This window comes from Pantherophis guttatus, chromosome 2 (genome assembly GCF_059756535.1).
Source record: "Pantherophis guttatus breed Tessera chromosome 2, ASM5975653v1, whole genome shotgun sequence".
NCBI classification, from domain to species: domain Eukaryota; kingdom Metazoa; phylum Chordata; class Lepidosauria; order Squamata; family Colubridae; genus Pantherophis; species Pantherophis guttatus.
This window is the reverse complement of record NC_142064.1, coordinates 158,571,857-158,595,405: the sequence shown is the minus strand read 5'-3', so window position 1 is coordinate 158,595,405 and position 23,549 is coordinate 158,571,857. Positions and strand designations below refer to the sequence as shown.

The 23,549-nt window shown below is 37.7% G+C and overlaps 2 protein-coding genes and 1 long non-coding RNA gene across 4 annotated transcripts; 2 read left to right on the top strand and 1 right to left on the bottom strand.

The window, feature by feature from the left end:
* Nucleotides 1-8,624: 8,624 nt before the first annotated feature.
* On the top strand, nt 8,625-11,727 carry PPP1R27 (protein phosphatase 1 regulatory subunit 27). Its single transcript, XM_034412884.3, has 3 exons — nt 8,625-9,057; nt 10,077-10,227; nt 10,982-11,727. Exons 1-3 carry the CDS (start codon nt 8,880-8,882, stop codon nt 11,103-11,105), a joined length of 453 nt encoding a protein of 150 aa, XP_034268775.1. The 5' UTR covers nt 8,625-8,879; the 3' UTR covers nt 11,106-11,727.
* On the bottom strand, nt 11,562-17,861 carry LOC117663038 (uncharacterized). The gene is made up of 3 exons (XR_004590593.3): nt 17,822-17,861; nt 17,389-17,557; nt 11,562-11,905 (listed from the first exon to the last, which is right to left on the bottom strand). It is a non-coding gene; the product is annotated as an uncharacterized LOC117663038 (long non-coding RNA).
* MCRIP1 (MAPK regulated corepressor interacting protein 1) lies at nt 17,778-22,868 on the top strand. Of its 2 annotated transcripts, none has more exons than XM_034412882.3 (5): nt 17,778-18,030; nt 18,705-18,765; nt 19,496-19,614; nt 20,021-20,122; nt 21,869-22,868. In XM_034412882.3, exons 2-5 carry the CDS (start codon nt 18,758-18,760, stop codon nt 21,931-21,933), a joined length of 294 nt encoding a protein of 97 aa, XP_034268773.1. In that variant the 5' UTR covers nt 17,778-18,030; nt 18,705-18,757; the 3' UTR covers nt 21,934-22,868. The 2 variants fall into 2 exon arrangements, with proteins under 2 accessions (XP_034268773.1, XP_034268774.1); XM_034412883.3 differs by having other exon boundaries at nt 17,866-18,167.
* Nucleotides 22,869-23,549: the final 681 nt, after the last annotated feature.

The window sequence follows — 23,549 nt, the reverse complement described above, 5'->3', positions numbered from 1 at the left end:
GAGGAAAACAAGCTGCTGCTGCTTGTTGAAGAGCAGGAGAGCTTGCTGACAATTTATTTTCTGTTGTGGCAGAAGAAGAGGATGTCAGGCAATTTCTGATGCAGTTTTTGCTGCTTAGTTTATTTTAAATAGCATTTTACCACCAAAACTATTCATGCCTGTACATATCAACTTAGAATTTCCACAGCAATAGCCCGGCATTATGCATATGTGCTTTTTTGGTGTTTACATGCCATGTCATGTCTCCCTGCAACCCTGGAACCTTTGTAATTTTTTAATGTGAATCTACACTGTGACTTTCTTGCTTATAGAAGTATGTAAGGTGGAAATATTCCTGGTGGGTTGCCTGACTGTTTAAGTTCATTTTTCTTCTGTGAAGATTATAGGAGAGTAGCTTTTTCCTGTGGGTCTATGATGTTTAGCAGTAAGAGCCAGACAGTACTTAATGTGCAGGGTCTTTTCATACCAACAGCTGGACAATCTGTAACTCTTGGTTTTTTGGTAGTGTGGGCCCTGAGAGGAAGTCTTTGAGAAAGAACTTGGATTAGGGTGGGGAACATATGGCCCTCCTAATATTGCTGAACTTTAACTAAGCAACTCTTTTAATTGGATGTGATGGTTGGGCCTGAGCAGAGCTATGCTTCAGTAGTAATCGCAGCAAGTAACTTGCTGTCCTTCAGATATTTTGGTCTTCTTTTCCCATTGCTTGTATCACATACAGGTGTGGAATTGTTTACCTTTTGCTAAAACCCCACAAGTTCACTTCCTGACTTGCATGTTGTTGGTTCCCAGATTTTTAACTTGAGATAATGTGAAATGTCCCCAGCCTCCAGATGTTTAAGACAATAACTCATTTATAGTGAGTTCTATCTGTTGCAATATTTTCAGGATCAGACTCAATAATTAAGATAAGAATTATATATTCAAATAAAGCTCTGTTTAATCACAGATGGCATTCTATATTCACTGAATATTTACAGATAGAAGCGAGGTAAAAGTGGTGATCAGCTTCTTATATACACAATGGGTGGAGCTATATGTACAAGTGATGAGTCATGAATACATTATAAGTCAGAGAGTCAGTTAACCCTTGATATTCCTTATATACATTATTTACAGAGTAGGGAAAGAGGCATTTATATCTAACAAATCCCCCTCTAAATGCCGATTGGTTGTATGACACCAATTACATTCTTGTTCAGGACTATACATTACATGCAGTTTGGAAGTTAGATATTTATGTTGTTTACCGGGCAAAGGCTTTGTTAATATATCAGCTATTTGTTCTGAAGTATCACAGTGCACAGCTTTTATAAATCCATCGTGAGACAGTTGTCTCACATGTTTAAACTTTATATCTATGTGTCTAGATCTCTGCCCAATAGCATCAGATCTAGAGATTTCAATAGCTGCTTTGTTGTCTTCATTCATGATGAAAGGTAAAGCAGGTTTCTTCCAAATTTCAGAGATCAAGTCATTAAACCATACAAGGTTATTTGCAGCTTTAGACAAACAAATGTATTCTGCTTCAGTCGTTGAAGTAGCTACTAGTTCTTGCTTGCCGGTGTACCAATAAATTGGACAGTTATTTAGAAAGAAAATGTATCCTGATGTACTTTTTCTGCAAGATGTATCTCCTGCCCAATCCGCATCTGCATAACATACAAGTCTCGGTTCCTTGTTACAATTTGGTTCTAATACAAGACAAAAATCTATTGTGCCTTTTAAATACTTTAAAATTCTTTTGATAGCTTCCCAATGATATATTGTTGGTTTACTGACATACCTAGATAATAAATTGAGTGGTAAAGCAATATCTGGTCTAGTCCAATTAGATATATAAAGGAGTGAACCTATAATTGACCTATAAAACGTGTTATCTTTGAATTCCAAAGATGGTTCATTAGTATTTCTAAGAAAGTCAGTTTGCATAGGTGTATCACAAGGTTTAGCGTCCATCAAATTACATTTGTTCAAGAGTTCTAAAATCTTATCCTTTTGTGTGAGCTGGAAACCCTTCTTTGTTTTACTGATCTGTACACCAAGATATTTGTTTACTTTACCTAATGATTTTAGTGAGAAATGTTCATTTAATTTGTTTACAAACATTTCTCTTTTTTCTTTGTGTTTACCAATGTACAATATATCATCTACGTAAATTAACACAAATTCAATACAATCATTACTCCTTTTGATAAAGAAACAGTTATCAGCAGAGGTTGCATTAAAACCCATGGTATTGAGTACTTTCACTAAACAATCATACCATCTTTTACCGGATTGTTTTAATCCATATAAGCTTTTGTTTAACAACCAAGTCTCATTCCTATTAGTGTATTGACTATGAGGGGCCCTTACATATATTTCCTTATCTAATTTTGCGTGTAAGTACGCAGTTTGTATATCGTATTGGAATACATCAAGGTTGAGTGCTGATGCTACCACTAAAGCTGTTTTGACACTCTCGGTCCTTACAGTAGGGGAATAAGTGTCTGTATAGTCCTCTGGATATTTTTGTGCGTAGCCTTGAGCAACTAATCTAGCTTTATATAATGAATTGCCTCCTTCCAAATTTTTAATTTTATATATCCACCTGGTGCCAATAATAGTTTTATCTTTAGGAGCAGTTATGGGTGTAAACACATTTAATCCTTGCAAACTTTCCATTTCTTTTTTCATAGCAAGCTCCCATTTTTCTTTTTCTTCCTGGGGAAGTTTTAGAACTTCATCATATGTATTGGGAGTTGTTTGTTCGTTATTCATGTTCATTATGTAATCCTTATATTTGTTTGGCATTTTATTTCTGTTGCTTCTAAAAGTTCTTTCTGGTTTACTATTGTTGTCATGCATATATCTTGCTTCCTTTTTTGTTAATGTATCAATTTTTATTTTGTGTTGGCTATTCGTCCATGTTTTTGTTTTGTTTTTATGTTTGTTAGTATTTTGTATGTTTACAGTTCTTTCTTTATGGTGTTTTGTTTCTAGGTGTTTGTTTGGGAATATTTCATTAAGGTGTAATTTAGACCAGTTGGCCTGTTCATGGAACACGGCTGATCTGGAAACTATAAACTTATTATTACTATCAATGAACCTATATCCTTTTGTGCCAGTTTCATATCCCATAAATTTAAGCCTTCTGGACACATTTTCTCCCTTCCTTCTCAATTGTTTAGGTATGTGTACATCTGCGGTGACCCCAAAGATATGCATGTGTGCCAATTTTGGTTTTCTATTATACATCACCTCGTATGGTGTTTTATTTATGATGCTGGACCATGTCCTGTTTTGTGTATAATTTGAATAGTGTAGGGCTTCTGACCAAAAATGTTTGCCTAAACCAGCATCCTCTAATGTACATCTAATCATGGTTTGTAATGTGGAATTCTTTCTTTCTGCAATTCCGTTCTGGAATGCTGAAAATGGACTGGAAGTGTAATGTAGCATTCCTCTATCCTTTAACCATTGAGAGAATTCTTGAGACATGAATTCACATCCTCTATCTGTCATGATCTGTTTTATTTTAATATTGTGTTGTGTCTCTATGCGTTTATAAAATTCCTTAAATTTTTGAAAGGTCTCATCTTTATGTTTTAATGTGTAAACAAAACCATAGCGGCTATAATCATCCACTATTGTTAAAAAATAACGTTTCTTATATGTGATTGATGGGGTAAGCGGTCCTACTAGATCCATGTGTACTAAGTCAAAAACTTTATTGGTTGTTCTAGTAGATTTTTTTGGTTTGGAACTAGTTTTCAGCTTTGTAGATTTACATACTGAGCATTCTAAATAGTTTTCACAATTTTTTATTTTGATACCTTCTGCGTGTTCAGTCATTTTTTGTACTACAGGAAAACTGGCATGTCCTAACTTTCTGTGCAATATATGAGCACATTCATCATGAATAGGCTTTCCTATTTTTGGTTTTTTTAAATTATGTGTATCATTATGATCATGGGTTATTTTACAATCATCATTGTCACTATTGCTGACATTTTCATCATCAGTTTCTATACATTCTTCAACATTTGAATCAACATTATGTAACCATTCTTCCTTTGCTATGAAGTAAGGTAGTCCCCCTTTAATCATTACAGTACCTATGTTGCATTTATTTTTCTCAAGGATTGCTTCTCCCTTTGAGAAAGTAATATTAATGTTAGATTCTCTGCTAAGTTTTAAAGCACTCAATATATTATGTGGTATTTTGGGTACTAGCAATACCCCCTCTATTTCTCCTAAACCAGGTAAAGTTACATTTCCTTTGCCTAATACTTGAACCTTTTCTTGGTTAGCTACTTTTATTATAAACTTATCTTCTGTGAAAGAAGACAATATACTTTTATTATTGGTGGTGTGATTTGTGGCCCCAGAATCTATAAGCCAATTATTGTTATCATTTCGCATTGTTTTTGTATTGTCATGTCTATTTAATCCATTTAGTGAACCAGATTTTCTATCTCTTGAATTTTCTCTGCCCCCTCTATTTTCTCTGTGGTTTGGTGGGCTTCTATATCTGTGTCTGTCTACAGAAGATTGCCTATAATTATATCTGTTTGTGTATTCTGGTCTACGCCTTTCTCTTGAAAATCTGGGACAATCTCTTCTATTGTGTTCTCTGGATCCACAATTATGACATCTATATGATTCATTATGTCTGTCTTGGAAAGCTACTTTTCTGAGAGTTCTATGTTCCGTATGATTATTAGAGCGACTTTTTCTGTAGTTATCCTCAGTTATCAATTTATTGGATAGATTTTCTATTGATAGATATCCTAGGTTAATGGTATCTAAATGTGACATAAAATTGTCCCATGATGAATCAAGTGAATTGATAATAACACTTTTCATTGTTTGGTCAGAGATTACTTCCCCTCTTAACTGCAGTTCAGCTCTTACTCTGTTTAAATATATTAAATGTTCACTTATAGAAACCCCTGGTTTTACTCTGGATGAAAAGAAATCTTTAGACATCCTTGTTGTAGTGGCTACACTGTTGCTGTGAAACAAATTAAACATATATTGAATGATTTCTGAGACAGTCAAATTTGATTTGATGCTATAATACATTGCAGGAGATATACTAGCTATTATTATAAAAAAGGCTCTATGGTGTAGATTATCTATCTTTAAAGCCCAAGGTCTTCTTGGGGGATTGGTAATGAAAAATAGCAGATTCTCTTTCATGAAAATAACCTGAAGCTGTTGATACCATTCTTGCAGGTTATTTCCATCCACCTTCAATTTTGGAAAATCGCTGGGCAAGTTCCCTATATTGTTTTGACCGTTACTCACAACTTGAGGCAGTCCGTGATCTTGTAAATGTCTAAAGTTGCAGAAAGGTGTGGGGATGTCAGCAACAAGTCTGTGTGGCTCTTCCAGAAATTCAAATCTTCCCGGGCTGTCTTCGAGTTTTCGTGCATGCGCAGTTCTCATTTTGCTCGTGGCTTCGTCGTAGAAGGTTCTCTCCATCGCCGCCCGATCGTTCGGCTCTTCCTCAGACGATTCGGTCTCAGGCTCAGTCTTTGGTGTTTTGCTTGCAGCGATCGTTTCTCTCTTTCTCTCCCGGATAATGTCGCTTGCTTCAGATTTCGGAGTGGGGTAGAATCGGCAAGGTTCTCTGGGCTCGGGCGTCGCTGTCCTCGAGTTCTGGGTAGTGTCAGGCAGTCTTCGATTTGCTGGTTTGCTTGCTTGCTTCTCCGGTGACTTTCTGGATATTTTTAATTTCGGTCCAAATGCAGCAAACAGCGTTTTCATGGCAGACTCTATTTGTAAATTTATTGAGTCTTCTTCATTTTCCGTCTCTGATTCTTCAGAGGTGTGCGATTTTTCTTTCTCATTTTTCATGTCGTGTAGAGTTTTTCGCGCCAGACATTTTGAATCTGGCTTTCTGATTGGCTCAGCTTCATCCATTATGGGAGTCAGTTGCAATGAAGATGGCCGCCATTCAAAATTTCGCGCGGGACCGCTGTTCTCCCTCTTCGTTGTATTTTTGTCTACAAATTCAGCACTTACTGTTTTTGGGTCTTTAGTCTTTTTATTGGTGATGTGTTTCTCTTTCGCTGCTCCGTTGTTCTTTATTACATCTTGGAGTTTCGCGATGAGATTTTCATCACTCTTTTGACTTTTCAATATCTTTAATATTTCTGACCTGAGTTCGTTGTTTTCTACTTCGCTTTGTTCATCATCTTCATTTATTATTTCTTCATCTTCTGTAGTATATTCTTCAGGTTCATTTGAAATAGCGTTTGTGGATTCATCTATTATTTCTGAATCTTCTTCCATCTCTTTACTGTATGCTCTGGTGTTGGGTCTATCTCTTTTTGGCATTATCGAGTCCTTATTGAGTCTATCTAACCATCCTCTGCTACCAGATTGTTGCAATATTTTCAGGATCAGACTCAATAATTAAGATAAGAATTATATATTCAAATAAAGCTCTGTTTAATCACAGATGGCATTCTATATTCACTGAATATTTACAGATAGAAGCGAGGTAAAAGTGGTGATCAGCTTCTTATATACACAATGGGTGGAGCTATATGTACAAGTGATGAGTCATGAATACATTATAAGTCAGAGAGTCAGTTAACCCTTGATATTCCTTATATACATTATTTACAGAGTAGGGAAAGAGGCATTTATATCTAACACTATCGGTCCAAGTATCTTTCTGCTATTAGGATGGGAAGGCAATAGTCTGCAGCCCAACAGCACTTTCTAATTTTAATAGTCTAATAGCACTTGATAGTGGTATCAAAAATTAGAACAGATGCCATATTTCTTGTTTCAAGCAGGGGATGCCTTCATCCTGCACAACCCAGATTAATTCATAGCTGAAAGCTGTGGGAAGTATCAGAACCTCTTGTTGCTGCACTACTCTGCAAGGCCTGCTGAGATACCCCCAAGAAAACCTGATGATAATAGTTTTCCTTTTACAAAAGTAGCTTGGCTTCCTATTTTTTTCAAGTAGCTCTGTTGGAGGGGTGATGAGTTGCGTGTGGTTAAAAGTTAAAAGTTATGCAATTTTAAAATTAGATAGGCAGATTGGAATTTTCAGTGGAAAATATAACTTAAAAGTAGTCTGTTTTAAAATCTAATAAAATCAAGAAATTGTAGTATTATTTCAGTGTTCTGAAAACCTCTGTTGCTTTGGCTAGCTAAATTTGATTTTGACCCATTCTGAATTTCTTTTTAAAAATAGTTTTCTTCTGAATCAAGGTAGTAAAATTAATAATTCAAAATTTTAACTCCTTGAATGTACTAAAAAGAATGTAAAAGAGAAATATGCTGTATTCTTGAAGATAGCTGTTAATGTCTGAATTATCTCCAGATCTACAAATACAAGGCCCTTGCTTAGAACTCTTGGATGTATAACAAGATCAACAGAGTCTTTGGTGCAGATCATACCATAAAATGTATGTTATAGTTGAGGTAGTGCATGAGATTTTAGATATAACTGTAGACTAGAAGAATTCATCCATAGATGGGAAGCAACTACTATTAGAATTTCGCATCTTTTTGGTAACTGGTCAAAGAACCCACTTAGTGGAGTCTTCCCTGAATTCACATGGATTCTCCTATTTCCCACCAAAATTGGAGGGCTTTCCTTTTATTTCTGATACTGTTTTGGCAACACAACTTCCCCAGGTCCGATTTATGCACCCAGGCACTCTCTTGATATGTGGAACAGGCAGAAAAGCTCCAGCTGACCATTATTTCCAGTTTCAATTCTTCCTCAAAATGAATACTTTGCAATTCTCAAAAGTTGCATTCATGTAGTGCAATTTAGATTCAGTTATTCTTCCAGTTCTAGTGCAGTTAAGTGGCTATATTTATGCAAAGCAGGTGAATGGAATAAAAATCACAAAATAGCTATCGTCTTTCATACTCTCTCTTCCTGTTGCAGATCTCAAATTCCTAAAAATTGGTATCATTTTCCTTCCTATTTCGTATAAGAAGTGTATAAATGCTTAAATCAGATAAAAAATTATTTACATTCATATACAGAGATGAGTTCTGAATTCACACTTATGTACAGAATTTATATGTTGTAGCACATTAACAATGAAAGAATTGATAACCGGCATGAGTGAGCATGATTCCTTGGATTGTTCCCCTTGGCCACTTTCTACCCATATCTTTTGCAAATATTTTTGGATTTTCAAGTTACAAGCAGCAAATTAAAAGCATGAACTCTAAGAAAATGTCTAGCTGCCTTAAAGATCACAAAATATTGATTGCTATTCATGTAATAAAATTCTTCACTGTAGAAGCTTTTCACTTCTATAATTGTTGTTTTTGAATCTTTCCCTATAACGATATCCGTGAACTAGTTTTGGGAAAAGCACAAATGGCCGCCAACGAATTCCAGAAAGTAATGTGGAGTATTGCAAACGGTGGCTTGCAAAATCTGAGGCTGTTGGTTGTAGATTGCAGTCCAAGCTGGACCTGCTGACTACCACTCATCGACAGGTGGGCTGTAAGCTGAGATTCTAATTTATGTTCAAAGGGGCTGCAGGCAAGGCATCTCAATTACAAGATCTCATGGCAACAAGTATGAGCTGAGTGTCCTCAAAATAGCCACAGGGAGGCTATATAACAAGAAACTCTGTGAGGAAATCATCAGTCCTCCACAGATCTTCACCACGTGCTGTGCTGTCAAAAAACAACAACAACAACCTGAAAGGAACAGAAAATCATCTTTGGGTTCCTCTTCACCTTTTCTTTGCAAGATTTTGGGAGGAGTTATTCCTTTGGATCTCAAGACATTATTGTAGTTTTGCACCTCACCTTTGTGAGATAGCTCTTCTACTTTCTAAGTCTGCTCATTTTCCTCACCTCGTCTGTCTGTTGGGCTTCCTTTGCCCTCTGTGACCATGAAATACTACCACCCAAGCTCACTTCCTAGGTACAGGCGATATGCAAGACACCTCAAGACCGTGCATTTCCCCAATGACGTTCTCTTCCAGGACCACATTCGACAGGGTGACTTGGAGCAAGTAGGACGTTTCATTCGGGCCAGGAAAGTCTCCTTGGATACTGTCTATCCCTCTGGTACGTGGAAGACTGATTGGAGGGTGGCTGAGTAGGAAGCTGTTTGATCCCAGGGAAAAATATGGGTTGAATGTTAGGGTGCATTTTCAGTGTGATTTAAGGAAACAACAGGGAGCTTCCTTCCTGTCTCTCAGTTGCCATATAGCCCACATTATTTTAGTAGAATTATTCCAGAAGGGTATAAGCCAAAAATACTATAACTTCTTAATAGTATTCTCACCAACTTATTTCCTTTATATACATAGTAATTTGCTTCAGTATAGCAAAACAAACAAACAAAGCAGGATGAGCAATAAAATAGAGCACATGCTTCTCAGAAATACTTTGAAGGCTTATGCCCAACTCTTAAGTTTGAAGTAGTTTGATGTCTTTGAGGCATTAATTCTGATTATTATCTCAGTGCAGTGAAATCTATGCAAGAAAAAATTGCAAGAGAAAAGGTGTGAGAAGCATAGAAATTACAACAATTACAGGTTGCAAAATCTCAAGTAAAATTATGGCAGGATGAGCTTAATGATCTTTCTGAAAGACATTATTTAGTCTTATCTTCCTAGTTTGGTACATTTCAGATTTTGTTGGGATTGTAACTCCCAGAATTTCCCAATAGATTTTGGCCATGATAGGAGAATCCTAATTCATGTGGAAGGTGCCAAGTTGGAGAAAACTGGTTTAGGTTATTTTAGTCCAGCATTGTAGGACTATAGGAGTCGCTTTGGGGATCATTTTGCTTTTAGGGAGACTGCCTAGCCTTCATTAACTCCTTTTGTTAATCAAATAATTCTCAAAGAAGCTTAGAAAACATACTCAGGAATCTTGACTGAACTTCTACTTCCTTTTTGCCAAAAGTGAACAATCTTAAAAACATCAATGTGGATGCATGTTAACTGAACAGTTTGAGTTATCTTTCTTTACTTGAAAGATTTTTCTTGTGCTAAGATAAAAAATGTAGGATTACCCCTCAGTTTATCGTGCCCTGTCTGTCACAGACTAGAGTTTGATATATCATTTTTTCCAATTAGGAATGGCTGCCATCCATGAAGCTGTGCTTACTGGGAACCTCGAGTGCGTCAAGCTCTTGATAAAATACGGCGCGGACATAAATCAGACAGATGATGAGGGCTGGACACCTCTGCATATGGCCTGTAGTGATGGCTATGCTGACATTGCAAGGTCAGAAATGCTAGACTGTTTACCTCATTTCCCCTTAGCCAGCTGTGCTCCTATCTCAATAAACAGGAATTATATGGCCAAGGAAAACAAGAAGGGGAAAGTGATTGCACTACTGAATTTCTGGGTAGTGAACAAGTGACAAGAAATAAATGCCTGCTGGCTTATTCCAAGAGATGGATGAATCCTCTCTTATCTCACAGTGCTCTCATCCTGACACCAGCAGTGATGATACTGTATTTATTGGCAGATTAACTAACTGGTATTGCCAAAATGCCAAGCAAAAAAAAATTTAAATGGAACCCTTATATTTTATTTAAAAGGTGGTTTTTTTATGGAAACAAAAAAAAAATATTGAGTCACTTCATAACATCATAAAGTCCTCTATATCGCTGTAAATATAATGTATAAGAGAAGTTGGTATATGTCAGTTGGACAATGCATGCGGGGAAACCAATTTATTTGATTCCGACTGCAACTCTTGATAGCAGAAATAGCTCTAGCTCTTTTGTGTACCACTATATTCTCCAGGTGTGAATAGTATAAAGGGGTGAACCTGCCTTAAGGAAATTTGAGAATAGAGATGATTGAAATTGCAGATTCTTATTGCAATTATTAAAAGTGACTAAAGGATACCTAAACCATATTATACAGTGAACTACTTAAATGGACTGAATATTTTTAAACAGAAGTAGGTTAATCCAGATCCTTTCAACCTCTGCTGTATTTCATGACTTTCTTTTTTCTGATCTTCCAGGTACCTCATCTCTCTTGGGGCCCAATGTGATGCCACCAACAATGAGGGAGATAAGCCATCTGACCTTATTGACCCAGAATACAAGGATCTTGTGGAGCTCTTCCAAGCAGCCCATGTAAACTAAGACTGTATCCCTTAACTTTTTTCCATGTGAAATCCAGTTTCCATGGCAGACAGCATAATCTGTTGTACAAAGGGGGAAACTAGCAAAGTTGCTCCTATGAAGTTGGTAAGGGAATGTAAGATCTCCTTAAAAAGGCCATATTGTAGCTGCAATAGGTACTATATATGAGACTGACTACTTGGGGATTTCTCAGAGACATGCTTGGGATAGTCCATCCAAAAAGAAATGCAACATTCTTTATTGTGGTACATTGTCCAATTCAATAGATGACATATACTGGTTCTGATGGTGTGACTGTGTAGGCAGTTTACATATATGTTTGTGATCTGGATTGGACCGGACACCATGTTTTGTAAGCATGTATCTTCCAGTTCCCATTTTGCAATTATTAATTTTGAATAATGACCTCAGCAACATTTTCCTGAAGAATCTTCACAAAATAACTATGAAAATATCTATCTTCAAAATGACATCTTTATGTACATATGGATTATTCTAATCTAAAATGTAGTGTATAATGTCCTATTTTTAATGTGTTGCCGATTCAAGACTTGCTTTTATACTGTATTTTTTAAGTGATTCCAAAACAGCTTTTTATTTTTTCAATAAAGGAATTCCCAAATCTTGGGGTATGTTTCTTCCTTCTCTTCTTACATTAATGGTAGCCAAGCTTTTGCTGAATCATTTGGTTTTGGTTATGATGCAATAAAATTATTCTCATAGAATCAAAATCCACATGGGGAGAAGAGCATTTGGATTTGGAATAAGCAAATTCCAGTGTCCAAAGCAACATGGATTGTCTAAAGAGCAAAACAAAAATGAAAATGAAACTTCATCCAAGCTTGAATTGTATGCATTCTACTATAGTTAAACCTCTGAACCTGGCTGTATTATCTGAAAAAAGCATTTTTACATTGCATCCAGTTAACTAAACTTCATTGAAATTATGCTACTTGGATATTTTTATAGCATTAACAATATATAATATAAGAGGTTACCTTTTCAATAGGAGAAGGGTAAATAATGCAAGAAGATACGTAAAACCTGTATGCAGGGATCATGATGTAATGTAACAGTTTAAGAGAAGGTGGATAGTTTATACCATCCTAATAGATTTTATATATTCCTTCCTGCAACTACTGAGCATCAGGACTTGGATAACTCTTAAAGTTAATGCATTGTATATGCAATATCATCTTGAGTAAAGGTCTGAGTTCAATTCTCAATAGAGCGTTTGAAGCCCATAGAAAAATATATAGCTGCCCATCTCTGAAGAGTCCCAAATAGGATAAAACTGGACATACAGTGCCTACGTTGTGATGATCAGTGTAACTGAGAACACCACACTATGTCAAATAAAGAAATTCTTACAATCCATCCATGTGTGAGTGTGTGCAAATGTTATGTAAAACCCCATACATGGATGTATAATATAAAATTATATTTGTCTGCTTTAATATAAAGACTAGTGATGGGGGAAAAATATAGGGGTCAGGTGTGGTAATTCAAATTATTCCTATGTTTTTCCTATGATACACAGTGCCCAAGAATATGCTGTTATTGGGCTTCTTGGTTCTGATAGATTTCAGATGCTGAAATGTTGATTCTGCAAATACACTTGTTATGGATAAGAGGGCATGTTATATATTATTTTTTTCCAAATAATTTGTTTTAGCTTGGTAATGATTCAGTCCAGAATTAGGCCCAGAAAAAATTAGATATTAGATGAAATTAGACATGACCTATCTTGGAAAACAATGTTTTGTGGCTGGGTCTTCCTCAAAACACACATATTGTGTGGTAAAAACTATTAGTTTATAATTGGGCAGTTTGCCTCATTGTGAAGTTCATTTGTGTCACATAAGTCAGCATGTTTTGACAAAACTTAGAGCAGTTAGCTATCTAAACATAATGAGTACATTTTCTATCTTCAGAATGTTTGTTTATTTAGAAGCAATTTTGAACAATGATTTTGATAAATGAAAATAAGCTTAGTAAGCTTATGAAAGTAGAATTCTCCAAGGTGAAGCTTGTATGTCCAATACAGGTAGTCCTCGATTTACAACAATTCGTTTAGTGTCTGTTCAAAGTTACTTCGGTGCTGAAAAAAGTGACTTACGACCATTTTTTAATTACAACCTTTGCAGCATCCCCATGGTCATGTGATCAAAATTCAAATGCTGGGCAACTGGTTTGTATTTATGACTGTTGCTGTGTCCCAAGGTCATGTGATCACCTTTTGACAAGCAAAGTCAATCGGGAAACCAGACTCAATTAACAACCGGGTTACTAACTTATCAACTACAGTGATTTACTTAACAACTGAGGCAAGAAAGATGGTAAAATGGAACAAAACTCACTTAATAAATTTCTCACTTAACAACAAAAATTTTGGGCTCAGTTGTGGTTGTAAATCGAGAACTACCTGTACTTATATTTGCTACTCCTTAGAAAAATAGAAAATTAAGCAAAAACAAGCACCCACCCATCCTCAACTTAGGTAAATTGTAATTGATATCAATGTTGAACATTATCACAAGTACTTGTCTAGCCTTGCTTATGAATATAAGCATTAGGTTATAGTGTGGCATGTTGCTTAAAGTGATCACAACTTTTCTGTAAAGAAGTCTGAAGAGCTTCAAAATAATTAACTGAATTCTCAATGACAGGTTTTTCATTTTCCCCCCTGTAAATCCCTTCTAGTCAGTCCCAAAATACTATACAGAATAATGAGTGAGAATTAAACTTATGTACTGCATTCAATGGGACATTACAGCCTAAACCCCTAGTGGAGGATGTTCCTTCCTATTATATTATGATTGGTCCCACAGTCAGCCAAGTATTCAGACTGGATTTGGCAGTTTACCTACCTAGCAATCCTTCCCAAGGATCTGGAATAGGTAGATAGTGTTGTTGATGGTGTTAAAGGTATTGTTGCAGGATGCAAGTTGTTCAAGTAAAGCTGCCTTTTGCAGTTGACTGATGATGATTTTGTCAATGCCAATGATATTCAAATATTATAATTATAACCGATTCACAAAATAAAGTCACAGCTGCCAGTTTTTTAGCTGATATTGGTCTTCACGCACATCGAAGTTTCCCCAAACCTAGGATGCTGTAATGTATCGATGAGTACCGTATTTTCCAGTGTTTAAGACGACTGGGCGTATAAGACGACCCCCGACTTTTCCTGTTAAAATATAGGGTTTGGGCTATACTCGCCGTATAAGACTACCCCTCTTCCAACTCACACCAAATAAAAATAAAATAAAATAAAATAAATAAAAATACACACACACAACACAACACAACTGGCTCACCCACAATGTAAAAGCAGCAGTGCTAGACCCAAAATGGCCCCTTCAACAAGCAGGAACCTCACACAGCCACCAAAAGTCCCAAAAACCAACTTTCACACTTTACACACACAAAATTCCACATACAGCTTTGTGAGATTTTGAGTGTTTGTGTAGTTAGAGTGAAACACTACAGAAACACACAAAATCTCAGAAAGCTGTACAAATATTATTTTATTTTATTTTAATTTTTATATAAAAGCAGCTAAATTTAAAACTTCCTAAACTTTAAATGGCTAGGTCTAAAAGAAGAACAACTAAAAAAAAACCACAATTAACTATTTTTTTTAAAGCTCCCAAAGGGGAAAAAAACTTAGCCAATAGAACAGGGGTCTCCAACCTTGGCAACTTTAAGCCTTGTAGACTTCAACTCCCAGAATTTCTCAGCCAGCTTTGCTTTGCTTGCTGAGGAATTCTGGGAGTTGAAGTCCACAACTCCCTGCCTGCTTGATTGCAGGCAGGGAGATTCAGTTGCTTGCTGATGCAATCGATTGCAGGCAAGCGAAGCAAGGCAAGTGTTGCGACTAGCAGCTAAAGTAAGCAAGCTGGAAGGGGGGGATTTTTGCTACCGATTAGCAGTCAGTCAGAGCCATTTAAAAGAAAAAACTTTTTTAAATGGCTCTGGCGATCCAAGCTGAGTTGCCTGATTAGCAGGCAACTCAGCTGGGATGGTCAGAGCTTGGCTTGTCAGAGCCATTTAAGGCTCATTACAGCCTTTCGGGCTGGTCTGCCTGGTTACAGAAGAACAACACCTGGCGTATAAGATGACCCCCGACTTTTGAGAAGATTTTCATGTGTTAAAAAGTCGTCTTATATGCCAGAAAATACGGTATATGTGAGGATCCAGTGTGGCCTTTTGCAATTGACAGATGGAAATTTTTTCAATGCGCAGATTTTCTAAGTGTCATCCAAGATTTGGTATGGTACCCCATGTGCCGATATCCATTGGGATCACTATATTTATGCCATAATCTTTTGATCTTGATTTTCAGATCTTAATACTTTGCGATCTTTAATTTGTGACACCACAGCTGGTTCTTTAGCTGATGTTCTTTGGCTGGTGTTGACTTTCATTCACAGAGTTATTTCCAAGAACCTAGGATGTTGTAACAAATTGGCACATTATATGAGCAGATCCAAGCAAAATGGCCTTTTGTAATCAATAGATGGAAATTCTGTCAATATGCAGATTTTCTAAGTTTTGTCCAAGCCTTTTTGGTATGGCACCCACTGATAATGACTGGGATCACCATGGCCAGTTTATGTCATAATTTTTCAACTCAATTTTCAGTTTTTGATACCTCGTGATCTCCAATTCGTAAAATCCCAGCTGCCAGGTCTTAAGTTGGTATTGACCTTCATTCTCATTGAGTTCTTCTGAAGAACCTAGGATGTCATAATTACATGTGCAGATCCAAGCAGTGTGGCTTTTTATAACTGACAAATGGAAAATTTGTCAATATGCAGATTTTTAAAGTGTTGCCCACACCTTTTTGCTATGGCACCAACCCACGGGACTACCATGGCTGATTTATCCATCTTTCAATTTTGATTTTCAGATTTTGATATTTTGTGACTTTCTCCAATTCTTTGTCTTCTATTCTAGTATCTCCTGGCATTACCACATCAATTATGCACAATTTCTTTTCAATCAGTTAAATCTGATAGGTAAAGATTTTATTAGTTTGTATTTGAAAATCCCAAAATATTTTAATTTGCTCATTTTCAACTATATTTTCAATTATATATTCCCACCAATTTTTCATTATTGGCACATAATTTTTACAGATGTTCCAGTGAATCATTTTGGCAACTGTGTTGTATCACTGTTTTTAATCAGTTTGTGCAATCTTTTTGCATGAGTTGAGTATATGATCTGTTTCTTCTGCTTCTTTGCATCATCTGAACTTTGAATCATTTGATTTTTTTTTTTTTTAATTCTGGCCTTGATTCCATTAAATAGCTTGCTTTTGAGCAGCCAAAATTAAGCATTCAGTCCCTTTTTGAATGTTCCAATTGTAAGCCATTGTCAGATTTTATTTTTATCCCCCCCCCTTTTTTTTTAATCTTTTGTAGAAATTGGCCATGTAATGCTTTTCCTTGCCGGCATTGTATTTGGGTTTTTATTACATTTTTTCAATATTCATGTTATGTTTCCTGTATATTTAATAAATTGTGATTTTTATCTTACATCAGTGCTTCTTCTTGGCTGCCTTTTATATAATCAGCCAATGCACACTATTTTTTCTTCAGCTTTGACATGAAGTAAATCTTTGCCTCCATTTCTGCAGGGCAAGTATAATCTATTAATTTCACTACAGGAATCTAACGCATAGCGAATAGTCATAGGTTTTCTTGTTTTTTGGTCCAAACTGTCCAATTCGGCTTGTGTTCAGTTAAATAATTCCTGTCGTGTATCATATTGCAGGTATGGCCCGGGAACTGATGACTTTGATGGTATTTCCACTGTTCAAATTTGTTTTTAGCAACTTTCTCACTATTACTACTATTATTATATATATGTGTGTGTGTGTGTGTGTGTGTGTGTACATACATATATATATATTATAGCTCTGGGATAAAAACTATTCATACATACATACATATACATATGTATGAATAGTTTTTATCCCAAAGCTATAATTGCACTCAACAATGAACTAAAGGGCCACCATCAGTGAGCTGTTGGACAGTATTACTTGGTCTGCTGTGTGGATGTTTGGGTGGTTTAGGGGTGGGGAATTGTGGTGGGTGGGAGTGTGTTTGGGGATTGTTATGAGTATGTTGGATCTGATCTTTGGATGTTAAGTGAATTTTTTTGTATAGGTATACTGTGTATACAGGTACAATGACAATAAAGTTATTATTATAACTCAAGGCAGTTAACATACCTAAAACTCCCGACTCCTATTTTCCCCAACAGCAACCTTGAGTAGGGCTGAGAGAGTTATATACATGTGGACACTCACTTCTCATCCTCCTGATACCTTGGTGAGCACTAAGGTTGATCGTCTACCCAGAAATCCAACCGAAGCCAGCAGCGAACTACGTTTATATCGCACCTTCCCTGCACCCACAAACTCCTCTAGGGACAAGCTGAAAAGATGAGACACCTTAACACATGGAAGGCTTCCTTATTCCAAATGGCCCTAGTGAATTGATCCGCCTTGTGGGCTTATGTCTGTGGAAGTCCCGGTCCTCCCAACCCTACCCCCGCCCGTCCTCCTCGGTTTGCCTCTGGGCACCTTCTGGGTGCTACTTAAGCCAAAGCGCCGCCTCCCCCCCCCCCCCCGCCCGCGAGCTCCCTCCTTCCCCAACGACTCCCCATTTCAAGATCAGCTCTCTTTCCCCGGAGCTTGCCTCGGACTCCCGTTTCCATGGCTACCCTTCCCCGCGCCCTGCCCCGCCGCTCCGTTTCCATGGAAATTCTCTCCCGCGGCTACGCGGGGCAGGGGCTCTCCGGACCCACTCGCCCTCAGTGCGCAGGCGCAGCTCCGGCCTAGGCGCTCTCTTCCGCCCGGGCCTGGCAGCAGCGAGCGGAGTCAGGGCCGGGATCTCCCCGGGCCCAGGTGAAGAAGGAGTTGGGAGGGTGGAGACAAAAAAAAAAAAAAAAAGGGGGGGGGAGGGGGGAAAGGCAAGGGAGGCGCTCTGGCCGCCTTGTCCTCGGTGGCGACCCGGCTGCAGTGCTGAACTGACCCCCGCACAGGTACTCGCTTGTGGGTCAGTGGGCCTAGCGCCGAGCCAGCTCCAGATCGGGCTGGCAGTTCGTAGTAGGCGGCGCGGGGAGAGGAAGAAAGTCGGACTCCAGAGTTTCCTTTCTCTTCCCTTCCGGGCAGTGGCTGGCATCCCATTTCCAAGGCTAGATCTTCTCTCTGGGGTCCGGTGGGCGAAGCTAAGGATGCAGAGATGAGAGAGCAGCAGAACTCTTGCATGGGAAGAGTTCTCACATTGGGATGATTATTATGGGGGACCTGAGAGTCTTGGGGGCTTTGCACTATTAGGGGTTTGGGTGACAGTGTAATACTCTCAGTGTGATCAAACAATGGCTGAAATGGTCCTCTTGGTCTGTAAAGCAAAGCAATTCCTGAAATCCAGCCTGCTTTAGGATGACAGGGCTGAGCACGGATTTTATCCCTGCTCAGTTACTAAAGTAATTTGCTCCCTCATGTGTAGCTTAATGGGACACCATCCTCAGTCAGCTCAGCCTTTGTTCTAGCCTTTGCCTTTTTTTTTTTTTTTTTAGTGTCACCAACCTATCCTTCCAATACCTGGGCCAGGGTTGGGCAAGAGGCAGCCATGACAAGGTGAGAAAGATGAAAATTGAATTTGTACTGGTACCGAATACGTTGGTGGGATGTATTATGACTTCTTTAGGACTTTTTTTTTTATTGCAAAGTTTTTCAATTACATTTTCACCCCATTTTTCCCCCCCAACCCACCCCATACTCCCCACCCTAACCCCCCCAAACCCCCCTAACCCTTCCCCCCCTGACTTCCACAGAGTATAATCCCATCAAAATCCCCTTTTTATAAAACTTGAATCCCTCAAACCCCCTTATAATTTCTCATCTTCACAAAATTCATACATTTCTATTTTTATATAATACTTCTTTAGGACTTTTGATCAGCTGTTCTTTCTTGGTGAAGGCGGGCAAATGGTTGAGCTAGAGGTTTTCTGTGTAAGTTATCTGATGATGATGGATAGTTGTTTGAATCTTGGATTGATTATTAACTTGGATTTGGAAATCCTGTATTCCCACAGCACATTGAAAATGGACATGTAACCGACACAGTCAAGAAAATAATGTGTTGCTTATACTGGTATTTTTTTTTTTTTTTTTGAAAAGACCTGAGTGGTCTTAACTTTTGGAACTTAACGGTTGAATTACAATTCCTAGCAATCCAGACCATTGGCCATAGGGACTGAGGGGAATTGTAGTCAGATTTGGGGAAAAGTGGCTAAAGTTAACAATGTCCTGCTTTTTAAATTTTGCCAGAGATCAGAATTTTGTCGCCTATCTCCTTTTTTTCTAGCTCCCCTGTTTCCAGAGTAGTTTACAATGGCAAGAGAAACAGCAGTCCTCGCTCCCCAAGCAACAGCAGTGAGATCTTCACTCCTGCACATGAGGAGAATGTGCGCTTCATCTATGAAGGTGCAGAGTGGGAAGCATTTCCTGCATTTCCGCTAGATCATGGCATATTATGCCGCCTTCTATCATGTATATTACTTATGTACCACATACCATTTAACAAGTATAGGTGTCATTTTTCCCTATACCTATGTTTTTTTTAAACATAGGCATGAGTAAGTGGAGATAAATTACTGAAAATGAGAGTCTTTAAAAGTCAAAACATTTATACATGTTTGGGATTGACAGACCAACATTGTAAATTCTGTATAGTGGGTCCTCTAATTGCAAACAGTATGCTTTCTTTGTTTTTTAAACATTTCTTGTAGCATAGAATCACTGTTAGGGTTTAGGTGGCTGATTCAGTCAGAAAGAGCTTCCTGTCTGCATATGAAATATTTTCCTATCTTAATATTCTCCTTTTCTGCAGCATGGCAATCTGTGGAGCGGGATCTCCGCAGTCAAATGGCAGGTGGTGAACGGGTTCTTGTAGAGGAATATGTGGAGAAGGTACCAAATCCCAGTTTGAAGGGTAAGTTTCATACTGTCAGATACTTTCTTTTTCAATGACAAACATTGACATCCAGTGTAAATTACACATTGTTTTATGTGAGTATGCATTTGAAGATAATTCAGAAGTTTCAATGTGTTCTTCAGGTTCGTTGCTTATAATATTCTGTATATTTTCAGTACTTTGTCATATTAATTAACTTCTATTTACCAGGTTTAATTTTGTGTGTTCTAGTTGTCTTTCAAATGTCCAGATAGTCCAGAGACATGATACTTTGGCATCTATTTTTTCACTTTCAGTTAACCCCTTGTCTTCCATGAAATTGCATTAGCATCAGTAGTGAGGCACATTAACAAATGACTACATAAAACAACATATCTTATATAATTGGTCCTAGACTTTGACATTTCCTTCTGTCTTAATTTTGGACTTTGGCACATGGTGAAAACCATTGTTCACAATGAAATTAATTTGTCTGTTGCTGGTCATTGGTCATAGTTTCATATTACAGAATCTAGTATCTGGTCTTACTAGTAGCTGGGTTGGGTGTCTTAGTAATAGAATGGTGGAATAGAAGTGTTTTTTAAAAATAAATTATGTTTGGGGGAGCACTTCTGTGCAAATATGCTTATGCAAAAATTGGAGATTCTTTAGGATCTTAAAATCAATTTATTGAATACAAGATATTGGTATTTCTTTTTTTAGCAATAAATAGGCTGTTATATGCAAATGTGTGAGCCCCCTAGACAAAATATACTTTTTACAGAATTTGGAGATTTCCTTTTGACAAGGTCCTGCTATCTTCCATTAAAATTGTATTCATATATTGTGGTGGTTTTCAATATTTTACACCATGAGCAAAATACTGCACAAAGTTTCCAGGTGAATGGAGAGAACTCTGTTTAAAAATATACACTATAATAGCATAGTGTCTCTTGTTAGGTCAAGAAAATTCTACCTAGGAATTATAATCTAAACTGCAACTAGAAAATCTCTAACATAAAAGGGAGTAGGATTAAATGCATTGTCTTTCAAATGCATATTTGAATTTATGCAACCATCAAATTAATAGAGGTTAGAATTAATGGCTATTAATCATAAGCAAGAACAAATAACTGTACCTGTCTTGGAGGTTTTAGTTTAAATTCCTGTAGACTTGATAGAAAATTAGACTTGATGGCCGAACTAGTATTATCTAATATCCCAGTAGTATGATTCTAGTCCAACATTTTATTTATAGTAATGATCAAATGAACACACTTAGGAAATTCAGAGGAAAAGGATCAAGAATGGTGTTTTTCTATATATAAAGTTTTGCTGGCTCTGAACATTCTTTGTTTTTGCTTATGATTAATAGCCTTTAATTCTCTAGGAATTTGATGATTGCATAAATTCAGATATGCATTTGAAAGACACTGCATTTAACCTTGCTCAGTTTTATGTTAGAGATTTTCTAGTTGCACGGTTTAGATTATGATTCCTAGATAGAATTTTCAACTCTTTAGATATATAGTTGGTTGCATTGTTGTAAAGATAGCTATGGATTCTTATACTGAATAGAACATATAGCGGAGCATACAAATATTTTAATTAGATGTCTCAGTTATCTATAGCCCAAATTAAAATTTAAAGTATTATTAATTAGGTGATGGTGTGGAATCTACTGTAGCAATTTTCTTGTTGCTAAAGTCATCAGGAATGTTGAAGAAAATAACATGGGGAATCTGGAATTTTATCCTAATTTTTTTTCCTTTATTTTTTTGACAGCGTTCAAACCTGTTGACTTGAGCGACCTAAAGCGACGGAACACACAGGACTCTAAGAAATCCTAAAGTGGCTTGGGCTGGCCCAGCCCCAGTGCTGGCATGTGGCCACTGGTACATGAATTTGATAACTTTGTGTTGGTTTCCTCCTTAGGTCTGGATTGTGCCTGGGGCTGGCTCTGAATTTCCTAGGAAGGATTGGCTTTCTGCCTCTTCTTCTCAGCATTCCCTGGCCTGGGCTGCCTGTCTTCATTCTAGAATTGAGCCTAGGAGTTCCTTTTCCTTAGTAAATGACATTTTAATCTGACGATAGCCAAGTGGTTGGCATGTGTCTTGTCTGTCTACATGTGAAATAAGACAGAAGCATTGGGAACCACCAGACCTAGACTCTCCCTAAAGTCCTCTCAAAAGCCAGCTCTTCTTAGGGAAAAGCTGAGAGGCTGATGGGAAAGAAGTAGCAGTGGTTATGTAGTCTATTCTGCCAATACAAACCAGGAGATTTTAGACTGCTAATACTTGAGCTTTTGGTCTGAAGAATGGAACAGTATTGCTCTGCCCGTTGGTACAGTGATGATGAAGAAGAACTGAAAAATAGAAGCGTCAAGCCCAGGACAGTTTCCCAAGTGCAAACTTTTTGAGATTCAACTGTATCTGGATAAATCTGACTGGCCTCCCTTACCACGTGCTGAAAAGATGCACCAGATTCTGTGGTTTTTACACCTTGACTAGCAGCCCCCGCCAGGGGGGAGGTGGCATTTCTGAGCTAGCCCCAGAGCCCAGCCCCCGTGCCCCAGCAGGGCTGGGGACAGCCTTCGTGTGTGCTGTTCACTAGCAAGTGGCAGAAGTACCCATGCTTGTGTCTAGCCCAGGCATTGGTGTTGGGGACCCTACCTAAAATAGGTAGGCAAGGGCATGGTGGCTGTTTCTTTCCCTTTGTTATGTCCCCCTTTGAATTGTGTCTGTCTTTAAGGGGTGTTGTAAATAAAACTGGTTAGTCATTTTGACCTTCTGTTGTGTGACCTTATCTTGCAGTTTAGTTGCATTCTTATAGTGGAAGTCACTTAGTTATCTACTACTATATTCTTTTCTGTAGCCAATAATTAGCCTCTCCTGACCTAGTATCACCTTTCCTGGAAAAAGGTGAATATCTTTATTTTTTTTTCCTAGTTACTGTAGTGATAATATTTTGATTAGTCTTCCTAATCATTATTTTGTGTTGGCCCTGGCTAGTGGCAAACGAAGTGACTATTAGCTTATTCTTTAGCTAACCAGCTCACCCTAGCCTTGTTTGTTGCATCTTTGGTTCTGATGTGGCATACCCCTGAAAGAATATTAAGCATCTTTGCTCAAACCTCCATAGCTTTGGATAAAGGAACCTAGCAAATATCTGTTTTGCAGGAAGAGTCTTCAAAAGTGTTTCCTGATGCTTCCAAAGTGGAAGGAACTTCATTCTGTTCTGTTCATGTTTTGCATACCTGAGGATAGTGTTTGTATCCTGAGCCTTGGTAGTACAGTGGTCTAAAGCACCCTGTTATTAAGACCAGCTGCCTGCAATTACTGCAGGTTCAAATCTCGCCAAGGCTCAAGGTTGACTCAGCCTTCCATCCTTTCTAAGGTAGGTAAATTGAGGACCCAGTTGTGGGGGCAATAAGCTGACTTTATATAAATATACAAAAGAATGAAGG

What these genes read in the sequence shown, in the direction of transcription:
- PPP1R27 (XM_034412884.3), top strand. Translation starts at nt 8,880, where the DNA reads ATGAAATACTACCACCCAAGCTCACTTCCTAGGTACAGGCGATATGCA. An exon ending in GGATACTGTCTATCCCTCTG is followed by an intron (nt 9,058 to 10,076) that starts GTACGTGGAAGA and finishes TTTTCCAATTAG; the next exon opens with GAATGGCTGCCATCCATGAA. An exon ending in GGCTATGCTGACATTGCAAG is followed by an intron (nt 10,228 to 10,981) that starts GTCAGAAATGCT and finishes CTGATCTTCCAG; the next exon opens with GTACCTCATCTCTCTTGGGG.
- MCRIP1 (XM_034412882.3), top strand. An exon ending in TGTGCGCTTCATCTATGAAG is followed by an intron (nt 19,615 to 20,020) that starts GTGCAGAGTGGG and finishes CCTTTTCTGCAG; the next exon opens with CATGGCAATCTGTGGAGCGG. An exon ending in ACCAAATCCCAGTTTGAAGG is followed by an intron (nt 20,123 to 21,868) that starts GTAAGTTTCATA and finishes TTTTTTTGACAG; the next exon opens with CGTTCAAACCTGTTGACTTG.